Below are 12,670 nucleotides of genomic sequence, written 5' to 3' on the forward strand. Positions count from 1 at the left end.
AGTATTATGAAGGCAACTCTAGTCATTGCTTCAAATGATACAGTGAGTAAACTGTCAGACGTTCGCTACACACTGGTGATGATGATTCACTTAGAACCAACTGTACGAACACTTTTGATCGTAGATCGAAAACAGTTTGTTTGTACACCGGTCGCTGAACGATCATTTCCTTCCACAGGGAGTTGACGATATGGTCGGGAACGGGACATATTGGAACATTAAAATCGTACAACAATTGTGAGAAAATCATCTTGGGTGAAATTACCGTTGCGACATTGAATTAACAACCGACGGAGATGGCAATTAATGTACGATCAGCACACGATCACCCCGGTGATGCTTCTTATCGACATCTTATGGGTCATCCGGAACGGTGCATCGTATAAAAGCGTAGCTTAGCATGCAAGACGACTAGTTCAATCCCTACAAACGGTCAGTACAGTGAATAAACAATGGGAAAAGTGTTGATTTTGAGCGTTGGTTTGCTTGTTGTGGCGAGTGTAGTAGCTGGAGGACGTTTCGAACGGTCCGTGTTTGCACCGAGAGTACGCCGTGATGCTTCGATGCGCTGTTGCAACGATGGGTTTGACAAGAGTGAAATTCACGCCAAATTTGCCGAAGTCCGTATGGCTTGTATCGGAGAGCTCGGTTTGGGAGAGGTTCCTCGTTAGTAACCAAAACGTGTGACTTGTTAATATATTCTAAATTTTGCTAATATAAAAACATTCCTCACACGCAGATGACGAGATGATGAAGAATCATGAGCATCTGCACTGTATTACCGAATGTATCGCAAAGAAGGAAGGCATTGCGGACGAAAATGGTGAACTGATACATACGGATCTTGCCAAAATAGTAATGGAGCATATGAGCACGATCGAGTGGAAGGTACCGCTCGCAGAAGGATTTATCAAGCAGTGTTTCGACGAGGTGGAAGCAGCAGACAGTGCCTTTGAACCGAGCGACGATGCAAAATGTAATCCGGAAGGGTTCGACTTTGTAGTCTGTTTGTGGCGTCAGTTTACCCTTGCCTGTCCGGAAGAGTTCCGGGATGATTCGGAAAAGTGTGTCGAGTTGCGCGAAAAGCTATCTAACAAGGAAGACGTAAGCGGTTTGCATGATGAAATTGAGGCGGCTGAATAAAATGCAAACACAGCCTAAATGTATGCAATCCGATGGACATGGAAATGAGCTGCGCTGCTGAACGATCATGACTTTGGTTAGACATGTAAGATGCATATGAATAAAGTACGATACACAATCATGCCCTCAAAACTAGCGAGTTTTGAAACAAAGTGGAGTTTTAATTAAAAAGATATTTGTTTATGGGAAACATGATAATATTGACGTTTTTTTAACGTATGATGTAAGCGAAAGTTTAAAAATCGGGGAGCTTGACAAGGTGTGATTTATGTATATAGCTTTATAAAATTTTATTGTACTTTCATTTGTATAGATAAACTTTGCTGATGATACAGCAATCGTTCATAATATTTTCGTTGATAAATTCAATGAGCGTATTAATCTTATCGACTAACCTCAACAATTCATTCCTCACTGTCCGTTATCAATTTTTTTCAACAAATTTTTAAATGGTCGCAATTTCTTTATGATTAGAAATCCATTTTTACCCGATTATAGCAAACATGTCATGCAATTCCATTCATTCAATCCACTTAATCGGATCATGGTAATTATAAATTCAAAATGAAACTCAAGGAAATGCTGCAAATATTTCAAAGTCCATACTTATTGTTCGCCCAGAATTTTATTTTTTATTTTATTTATAGAATTTTAAGTCTTTTTGGCTTCTTTCCAAAGGGCTAGGTAACAAAGAATATGAGTTTAATATGGATCAAGAAAATGTAGACATTATTCAAATATTGCATACTTTCAGGCGTTGTTATGCAATTTGCATGACAAAAATAGTTTTTTAAACAATTTTAGGAATTTCTGTGCATTTACAATATTTTTTTCACAATAATGGATTTCTAAATCGAGTAAGCCCTGCATAAGGCAGTTTTGTAGGAAGAAATGCCTTAGCTCAAAGATTTAGCTCGACTTAAGAAAGAGGAAAGAGCTTTGCAAATATTTAGCTCGAAAATACGGCATAGACTCTAATACTTAATAAAAAATAAATAAATAAATAACTGAGTAGTAAAGGTGATTTATTTAGAAATTTTTTTGTGTAAATACTTACTCGGTAAATAAAACGAGCAACACTTTTACAACATAAGTACATTTTTGATGCTTTTATTGAAGAATAGTAAAATGTGGTAAAGATTATAGGTATGATGCAATGTTGTTTGATGGAACAAAGTGACTCATGATGACTCGATGCGTATCTAAGCAGCATGTTGGTTTTGCTCCAAAGCTTGCTGCCTGTACGCTTCGTATGACATTTGCGACTGTAGGGGAGAGAGAGAAAAACATACGTAACAAGAAGAAATGATAAATTTTCGTAAACTTGCATACATTCGGAACGAGCTACACTTTGCGATAAGTTATAATTCATTTAACGATTCAAACAACAAACAAACCATTCCATAGCTACCGGTGCAAGCGATATTACATATAGCGGCTTAGTAATACAACATTTCAGACGTCGGCACGAACTAGAGACTAGGCAGTACGCTCAAAACTGAGCAACGCTAACCAATTAACGGGGAGAGTAGTGAACTGAGGGAAAATTGTAATTTAGTTAGATAAGCGATAAGGAAAATTAAGTGTTAGGTAAAGTGGTGGCATAGTCAACAGGTTGTAGTGTACTGTCCTACACCAGGGAATGTTTGTTTTTGGCATTTCACACGACTACTAGCACAATGTCAAGCCAACACACTGGACATCGCATTAACGACTAACCTCCCAGAAGCCATCGTCCCATGTGGGGAACAATCGTTTGAAGCTTCTCGGTTCGGCACCCTGCTTGAGTATAACGATCGGAACCGTCTCTTCAGTACGCTCGGACGGATCGGTACGGATGTACTGACGGGCCATGTCGATCGATTTGCTGCGTTCTTCCTCGGTCGCACCATTACCAATCCAGCAGTAGATTTCGTCACCTCCATCCAGAACCATAACGTCGTCAACGTTGAGATCCTGTTGGGAGCAGGTGAAAATTGTAAATCAGTAAACTGAAAGTAGACCGACTTAAGTGGATATAGTTACATCTTGCTCAAAGTGAGGCACTTCTTCGACGCGCAGCTTCTTGTTGTACAGAATGCGACAGTGGAACAAACGGGCCGATAAGAACGGTGCCCCCGCTGGATCGAGCTCACGATCATACTCATCCTTTCCACCGAGAGCGCTCCAGAACTCTTCCGGTTCAGAATCTTCAGCAATGACGGTCGGGTTAGCGTCTGGTGCTACTACTCCAGCAATGTTTGCCGCCATATCCTTCTCCAGATCGGATGCGCCAACACCGTGCCAAATGTAGACGGTCGCTGCTGTCTTCAGCAGATACACATCGTCCGACGCTAGGGAGGATGCACTCGGGGTCATTTCTTCTGCACGTACGTCATCCGAACAGGTGCCCCGTATGCGGAACAATTTCGTATCGTCCGCTGTCTGCTTATCGTAATCACCCAGGAAGGTAACCATCTTGCCCTTGAACAGTTTCATGAAGTGACGCGGTTCGTTACCCTGTGCGACACGTACCAGAATAGCTTTACCATTCAGTTCGTCATCCATACGGACAGCGTGCATCGCCGAAGCGCCTTTCTCGGTGGTGGAAGATGTCTTGCCCTGCCAGAAGTACACAATATAGCCATGTCCACCGGCCTTGACGGTGTACTCGTATCGCACGAGATAGGAATCACCGGCAAAGAACATTCCAAATGCATCCGGTTCCGCCGCCACAAGGTCGTAGTTCTGTACGCGCCATAATTCAACCGATCCCTGACCATTGTCCGGCATGAAGCCAAGTGCACGGCCACCGTTCTTCTTGAAGGTGTGTAAAATTTCCGCATCAAACTCAGCCTCGGCATCCGACTCATCGCCATTGCCCATGGCAGTTTTAATAAGCTGCGCATGATTAAGACCCTTGTCGCGCCAGCTGGAGAAGAACTGCTTGAAGTCGGTTGTTTCTCCATTCTCCACAACGCGATGCACTGCCGTATGAACCGGATAACCCTTGGCGGTGATGAACTCTTGTGCCTTTATCATCGCTTGCGAACGCTCCTGACCGGTGGCTCCCTTACCGATCCACACGTAAATGCTGCCTGCTCCAGTATCCAGAATGTAGCAATCCTGCTGAACAAAATAAAGGGGGGGAGAGTTGTTGAAATCCTGGTGATGATCCACCGAAGATGGTGTGATGATTACTTACATTAGAATCAAGCATGCTCTGCTTCAATGGTCGCTCGCCGATCGGAGTGATCTCAAGCGATCCGCTAGCATCCGACACGTGATACAGAGTGATCGCCTTACAATCGGATCGTTCGTACACTTCATCACTTTCCGATTCTTCTGCTACGGCATCAGGGGATCCTTCTCCCAGCACGTTGAAGAACTCTTGCTGTTCCGAGGCACTTGCAAACTCGTCTACAACAAAGGGACATTCTTACTTCTACTCTAGTTATTATTAATCGCAAAAAGTTTTCGCCCTTACCCAAGATATGCACATTAGCACGACCCGCATGATCCTGATCGCGAATCTGGCCAGCTGCACTGATGGCCTTTATTTTCTCGATCCGCTTCGCTGACGATCCCACATACACGTAGATATCGAATCCAGCGTCGAGTATGAAGCAGTCACCCTTATTCATTGATCCGACCGTCAACGGAACCTGTCGGACCCGGACATTCTTGGCACCCTTCACCTGGAACAGCCGTTTCTCACCGGCCGCATTCGTTTCCACCTCGTTGAAGCCACTCTTAACGCCACCGGCTGCATAACGGACACCTCCGGGGAAGTAGCTGAGAAACAGAGAACTCTCGTGATCCTGTACCTCGCGGTGCTGCACTGGTGCACCGTTGTGACGATCGTCTAGCTGCACCGTCAGTATGGCAGCCGAACCAGCTTCGTCCTGGGACGTTTCCAAACCGAGCCAAAAGTGAACATCCCACGACAGAATTCCACTCTTTGATTCCTTCGTCTGAAGGGAAGAAGAAGAAGAGTTCGTTACAAGTGACGACGACTTAAGATGGCAGTAGATTGACTTACGTTGAGCACGATGTAGGAATCACCGGTGTAGAATTTACCGTACTCTTTCACCGGTACCGGAACGGGTTCAAAGTTCTGCAAGAATACAAATTAAGAATACATCGCATTTTTAAATTTTATTACAAGTGACTCACAACAGTTACTTAATGCATACTTGGGGAAAAAATCAAGTTTCCTTTTAAAAACAAACTACAACTGACGATTTAACGGTATCGGTCCGTGACGATTGCTTGTCTATGACTTTGAGGTTGAATTTCCCATGACTCACAAGGTCGAGGGCAGTGAAACGGATCGCTTAGAAGATTCATAGTTCCATCAGTTCCAGGTCTTGACTCACAACCTTGGTTCCACGTTTATACTAAGTGAAGACGCATATTTTCTGCCTTTCTGAAAATTTCCACGGAACTAGTCTGTTTTTTTGCTACGGCTAGATAAACTTCACTTTGTTTACCAATAGATTAGTCGTGCATTTTTAATTACACAGAATGTGACTCCACACACTATAAGCAGCAATAGCAGCAAGAACATCGTTCTTTCGTGCGTCAAAGTTTACATTAACATGGGCTTGCCAAAAATAATCCCCAAAAACGATCCACCCTCGGTACCAGTAACGGGGTTTTTGGGGGATGGTTACGTTTACAGAAAACACCGGTTAATTGCGCTCCTTTGAAAGTATGAGTTTGTTTTTTTTCTGTTCAAACGAAGCATAGATATCGGGTACAATTGGGTCGATATGAAACGTTCTTATCTTATCTCAGTTGAAGCCATATTAGCCTTTGGAGTAACCTCTTCGATGCACGGTACGTTAACCGTTTCATTTTAAATGTGTTGTATGGCTAATATTGCTCAATAGTTGTGGAAAGAAGTTAAAAATAATTAACATATGTTTTATCTACAATCCCGTTGCATATTTCCTACAATATTTCCACCCCTACCCCTTGAGAGTTGGCCTGACAAAGATCATGATTAATTCTCTTCCGACAGTGTTTTGAACGTATGTAAACAAAACATCTGGCACACATTAGTGCATTCCAGTGCCGGGTTTCTTGATGTATGTCTTTTGGTTGTCTATTTTTAACATGGTGAAGAAAATACGATCACCAAAGATCGGGCTAGTGCCAAGTTCCCCGCTTAACACCGTAGCGCGTAACACAACCGCTGTCTTTTAACGTCCAGACCATAACTCTCGTATGGCACGTAACACGCATGGTTGATAATTATCTGCCCAACAGCATCGTAACAGATAACATTGTGGTAAAGTGTTCCGTGAGTCAGGTATTATTTACCACCTCGGTTTGGATTAGATACACCGATGTAATTTCCAGCCACAGAAAAAAGGGGAGTCACTCTTGGGAGTTACTTTTCTGTACGTGTTCCATTGAATAGTGGTGGACACGATAGCTGTTAGAATTTCGTATAATTTATTACGCACTTCCCATCACGACAGTCTGGTGCCATCGATTTTCCAAAAAACAAAAAAAAAATCCTCAAACCCACAACACTTCAACACTGCGCCTAGACATCGGCACGCACCCAAGCTCATCACTCTTGATGGAAGTATAATGGTGTGCATGTTGTGTGTTTCTTCCGGCATCACTCCATGCCATTCCAGCCAGCCAGCGCGCTTTATGTTGCTGCTGAACCGTGTCCAAAATTGGACACAAATCGATTGCGATGTCTCAACAGAATAAAATAAGAAGAACTGCAACCGAAAAATCACAACCGCTCACGAACACAACAGTATGTTTGCTGGCATCAATGTGTGCGACCATTTCCGCGTTTTACAATTGTTAGCAAATTTTGATCGCGATTTTGTTTTTTTTTTAGGTGCAAACGCATCTTCCCTGTTCGTTTGTTTTATGTTTGCTGCTTTGTAAAACCTGTTTTTGAATCATTTTTCTTTTCTGTTCTCCAAGTTCCGAGCTCGTTAAATTCTATATTCACCTCGATTCGCCACAATTCCAGGCCCTTGCTAATGCCGGCATTTTCAAACGCTGGATGCATCGTTTCGTATTCACTGCTAAGCACTAGGTTTTGTAGTAGTTGCGATGATAAAAGATCACTTCTAGCACACTGTTTGATCACCGTTTAATAATCGTCACACACGATTCCACCCACAAACACACGATTTAGAGATGGTAGCAAACGAAACTTAGTGGGGCACTGTCGGCATCCGCAGCACGCGACTTCTTGCGCGGAACTGTAACGCTTCTATCGCTTGAAACCGGCATTTGTAGCTGTGGTGTTTATCTCGCAACTGAACATTTTGGCCTCGAAAGCGGGTGTGTGGGGGGGGTGGGGGCGCGGGATTGGGTGAATTTACCCCCTTTTTCCCTGATGGGAACTTCCCACCCGTATCATGGGTTCGTGGGTTGCGGCGGCGAGAAGGTGTCGTTGGTGGATAAACAGAGAGTATTATTGAGCTTGAACTTGAGCTAGTACGGTTTGGGGGAGGGTTGTAAGTTTCGTCACGGCACGTAAACTCAGCGCGAGAGTACTACAATAGTGGTGGATTCATATGAAATAGAGACAAAACTTATACATCTGGTTGAGAGAGATGTAGGGCATTTATCGTTGCGTGAGAGTTGAAGATGAGTCACTGCAGTTGGAGAGAAGGCTCACACCAGAAACAGTGTTTATCAAACATGAAGCATATGCGCACCTTTGATTGATTCAAATTAATTGAATTTCTGAAGAAATAATTCAAGTTGGAATTGAATGTTATGAATTTATATTGAACAAATGATGCTTTATAAAAACAAAACGATTTGTGATGGATTTTTAAAGAATTAAATATGAATAAACACTTAAAACCAAAAATTCGTTTTAAAAGTTATAACAAAATCCATTATGGTCAAAAATTGGAAAATAACAAAACAAATAATAATATATGCAATACAAACAAAATAAAACAATAATCCAATAATAGATCAATATTAGACCAGTTGTTGAAGAGGATAGGAAAGCAAAATAAACATTGAAACGGGTATTCAAAAAGACATAGAAAACATACAAAATAGGAGAAACTGAAAGTTGTAAAATTACAAATTTAATAATGAAGAAATTCGTTCCCCATCAATAAATAACAAATGTTAAATAAAAATATAACAAGTCGAGAATGGATATCAAAACAAAAAAAAACAAATGTAGAACAGTAAGAAAACATTTTGGTCAAGAAAATTTGTACTTAAGTTATAGAAAAGAAATAAGATAAAAATAATCTTTAAAAAATAACATAGCTTGAATTGGTTTGTTTCTTCAAAGCACCTGATTGCAGAATGTTCAATCATTGTTTTCAGAATATTAAAAGTAAGATTCATATTCAGGTTTAACAGTAATATTTTGTTCTTTTGTAATAATTAAATTGAAAAAATATTTTTTATGCTCGAATAACATGTAGTAGCATTCAGTAACAATGAAAAAAACATATAAAAATTTTTATCTATTGATCAAACGAGATCCATTGGTTGTGGAACGATCTAAGTTCTCTTAAATGTAAAAAAACTGAATGCTAAACATTATAGATGAGGATTCTAAAAGGTCACATGTATTACCTTCAGCACCATCACGGTATAATTAAGTCAATTTAATTTAGCTACGAGCAAGATAGATGAATTGCTAATAGATCCATTTACAGAGAGAAATAATCGCCTCCAATTAATATTTTCAAATGGCTTAGGTAAGAGTGAACAACCGTTTTTACAGATCTCTTTGGAAGTAGTGTGGAAAAGTTTTCATGCTTTCAAGGTATTTTTCATAACATTTAAGGTTTTTCTTAAATCTAATAGATCATCAAACACACATCAAAACAAATTCATTCAAATTAATTCAAATTGTTGGTAAAATTTGCCAAAAAAAATATAGATTTTAATGTTTAGCACATAATCTCTTTTATTGCTCTAAAACAATCTCATTTGCTACGTAACACATGAAGCAAACATTTACACCAAGCGCGATTGATTCGATCCGGCAATGCGCCAGGTTTGGAAGAAATGCTTGAACGGTGCCGTTTCAGCGTTCTGTACCAACCGTTCGACCGGAGTCCAGGCCGGATACTTCTTCGAGCCAATAAACTCCTGCGCCTTGGCTAGCGCTTGAGTCTTTTCCTGCTGAGTCGCACCTTTGCCGATCCACACGTACAAACCACTGCCAGAGTCCAGGATGAAGGAATCTTCCTGCTTGAGGAATTCCTGCTTCAACGGTCGCTCAGTTATTGGTTCGACGGCAAGCTTGCCCTTCGCATCGGTCACACGGTACAGATGGACACGGGCTGCATCCGACTTCTCGAAAGCGGCATCAGCTGGTGCTGTCGATTGATCCGGCACCAGTGTTGGCGATCCGGAGCCCAAGACCGTGAAGAAGTTCTCCTGATCAGTCAGCGTAGAAAACTCATCGACAATGTGCACCTTCGACCGTCCGGCATGGTCCTGATCGCGTACTTCGTTAGCGAAATTGATAGCCTTCAGCTTTTCGACGCGCCCTGCATGCGGTCCGACGTACACGTAGATTTCACGACCCGCATCCAGTATGAAACAGTCACCCTTGTTCATGGCCGACACCGCTAGCTCTACCTGCCGCACGCGGATGTTTTTCGAGCCCTTGATGTGGAAGAGTCGCTTCGCACCCGGATCGTTGGTGGTTACGTGCTTGAAGCCACTGGCAACGCCACCCTCAAGGTATCGTACACCACCCTTGAAGTAGCTGAGGAACAGATCCGATTCCGTACCTTCGACTTCCCGATGTTGTACCGGCACACCTCCCAGCAGATCGTCCAGCTGGACGGATAGGATCGCCGCCGAACCAGCCTCATCCTGGGTCGTTTTCGTTCCGAGCCAGAAATGGATGTCGTGCGATTTGACCTTATTCTTGTCTTCCTTCGTCTGGTGCAATAAAAAAAACAAATGAGATCAGTAAAAACTAGTTCTTATCAATGCAGTCACTTCGATTAACACTTACGTTCATCACGATGTACGAATCGCCGGTGTAGAATTTTCCATGCTCTGCCTTGGGGATGACTACGGGTTGAAAGTTCTCAACACGCCACACCTCCAAACCGACCGTTTTGCCGGCATTGTTGAAGGCGGGAATGTTTAGCTTCCTGCCCGGACCGCTCGCGATGGTTCCACCCTGGATGAGGGCGATGGAAACCGCGGACAGCAGGAATGTGCCAACGAGCAAACGATTCATTCTGTACAACGAAACAACGTAAAACGTAAAAGATCGGTACTTTCTTAAGCAGTGGCGTTGTGAGCTGTTTTTTTCAATAACAGCTCAGTGTCATTGATGTCACGGTTATCAACGATAGCGTATTGTACAGGCGGGTTGTTTTACGTTGCCGATGACCCCTATAGCCTTCACGTTGATAGACTGTAGACGTGATCGTGCAGTTGCGTTCAAGGTTTGCGGACGTGTATCGGTAAGAAACGTTATGTTCTCCGATTAGGATACGCTTCTAGGGGTCACAGAATTCGATAGCAACACAGAACACTTCCTAACAATCACAATCACCCCAAATCTTTCTTACCTAGCAGCAGCAACGTATGTGGTCAACTTCACCAATGGAACTCCGTGAACGTTATGCCGCAACGAAGCTGATGATCATTTATATTCGTAGGCATTCGAATGTTTCGTGCTGTAACAAATACAATCAAGTCACACTTACGCTGCGTACAGCTCATGAGAAACGATCGTAGGAGAATAATTGAAGATCACATTCGTTTCATAGACACGAGAAAGAGATGGACTTACGGTCATCTTTACTGATTCACACGTTGAAGGTGTTGAGAGTAGTCTCGGACAGAGATGTGAAACATCATGCAAAGAAAGATGCGTAGGTATTCATTAGAGGAGTTGAGTAAATTGTTTTTCGTAGAATTAAAGCGATAATTGTTTAAGATATATTTTTGGTTAAATTACAAAAAAAAACCAAAATATTTTTGATAAGTAAGAAGATTGCTGAAAATATATAATTTTAGAATAGTTCATTAGTTTAAAATATAAAAGGAGCTACACATCGGTTTTTATGCATGTAAAAATAAAATTGGAGTTGTAAAAAAATGAATAAACAAATTCGAATTATCACAAAACCTTTAAAACTTTTATGAGATTTACAGTAACTATAACTTATAGAACTATAGGAAACTTAACCTAGCATACAATTCGCTTTGGTTAGAATACTTTTCCTTTTACGTGATATCGTTTTGATAAGAAAAATTATGTTACTTAGCATTCCTAAAACGATTGTCCAAAAATCCTTTTCCCAGTATTAGGTAAAATTAACTTTAACAAAATAATTTAACTGCTAGTGTGTTTGACATTCCTGTTTCAAGTGTCCGGTTATGTGCTCGTGAGATATTTATGTTGATACTACACCACAATACGTTTCATGTTGATACTAAACAAGGGATTGTCCATCATACTGGAACGTAGAGCGAATTGGCATAATTGTGGTGGTAAAGGAAGCAGAATTAATCACTGATACTGTAATATAATGCAGTTACTGGAAGAAGGAAATGTTACAAAATAAAACAAAAGTGAATTCTTATCAACAAATAAGGAAATTCCGAAATACGTCTGTCTTGCACTTCAATGAGACGTTAACCGGACAAACAAATGATTCAGTATTAACTGGTAAGTTGCAAAACAAACCATTAGTTGCTAGACGATCCCCTGGTTGAAAGGTCTCAGCGTACAGCATCATCAATTGTTTTTGCCACTGTTCGTTGAATACTATTCCCGTGGGAAGCAAATATAATACGTGAAGCTTCACGTGAAGTGGTCCATATGTATATTTATTTAAGTTTTTTTTTATACTGGAAGATAGAACCGCATCAACAAGCCATCTGAATAGTGTCCTTTCTGAAAGCCTGTGTTTGCGCTCAATAGCTTAATTAGTTTAATGCTTTTCTAGCTGTTCTATGTTCTAAAAGGAACTAAGAGCTTATATTATCAACAGTGTGTACCACCACCTGGTTTGATTAGTGGGCGATTAGTTCCGATTTCTCTGGTTTCTATTAACGAAAAACTTGATGTGAATAGCGATTAACTACGAATAGCTTATTCTACGGTTTTCAAGGACGAAGTGGAAGAACGTGTGCAATTGCTGATTCACCATGTTATGCTAAATGAGACCAAATGATGAAGAAATGTTTTAGTTTTAGACATTTCTTGTTTGCGGTTTAGTTTTAAAGTCGTTTGGTGGTGTAGCTTTTTATCACATTGACAGGTCTACAATCCCATGGCGGTCGTTTCTCCAGAGCAAGGATTCTCCGACTAAGTGATAAAAATAAGTCTACTTAGCCAGTTATGAGCGTCAATATTTGGTACGTGATAGTCTGTTATCATTAGTACTTGCTACAACCTCAAACCGTCCTTTAGTAGATGAAGATATTTCAAATTTAAACCTGACAGCAACTCTAAATATGTCTCCATTGTCAGCAAAACTTTATGAAAAGAGCTGTTGAAAGCGATTTATTTATTCAAATAAAACATATTTTGTAGAAGTGA

The 12,670-nt window shown here is 41.1% G+C and overlaps 2 protein-coding genes across 3 annotated transcripts; one reads left to right on the forward strand and one right to left on the reverse strand.

Moving 5' to 3' along the window:
- Window positions 1–400: 400 nt before the first annotated feature.
- On the forward strand, window positions 401–1,275 carry LOC125770913 (uncharacterized). Its single transcript, XM_049440981.1, has 2 exons — window positions 401–666; window positions 740–1,275. The coding sequence occupies exons 1-2, from the start codon at window positions 453–455 to the stop codon at window positions 1,141–1,143; spliced, it is 618 nt and encodes a 205-aa protein (XP_049296938.1). The 5' UTR covers window positions 401–452; the 3' UTR covers window positions 1,144–1,275.
- Window positions 1,276–2,237: 962 nt separating this feature from the next.
- Window positions 2,238–7,394, reverse strand: LOC125770910 (gelsolin). Of its 2 annotated transcripts, none has more exons than XM_049440978.1 (7): window positions 7,109–7,394; window positions 5,165–5,239; window positions 4,610–5,096; window positions 4,328–4,542; window positions 3,169–4,251; window positions 2,863–3,099; window positions 2,238–2,408 (listed from the first exon to the last, which is right to left on the reverse strand). In XM_049440978.1, the coding sequence occupies exons 1-7, from the start codon at window positions 7,166–7,168 to the stop codon at window positions 2,346–2,348; spliced, it is 2,220 nt and encodes a 739-aa protein (XP_049296935.1). In that variant the 5' UTR covers window positions 7,169–7,394; the 3' UTR covers window positions 2,238–2,345. The 2 variants fall into 2 exon arrangements, with proteins under 2 accessions (XP_049296935.1, XP_049296936.1); XM_049440979.1 differs by having other exon boundaries at window positions 3,169–4,248; window positions 7,109–7,392.
- Window positions 7,395–12,670: the final 5,276 nt, after the last annotated feature.

Source organism: Anopheles funestus, chromosome 3RL (genome assembly GCF_943734845.2).
Source record: "Anopheles funestus chromosome 3RL, idAnoFuneDA-416_04, whole genome shotgun sequence".
NCBI lineage: Eukaryota > Metazoa > Arthropoda > Insecta > Diptera > Culicidae > Anopheles > Anopheles funestus.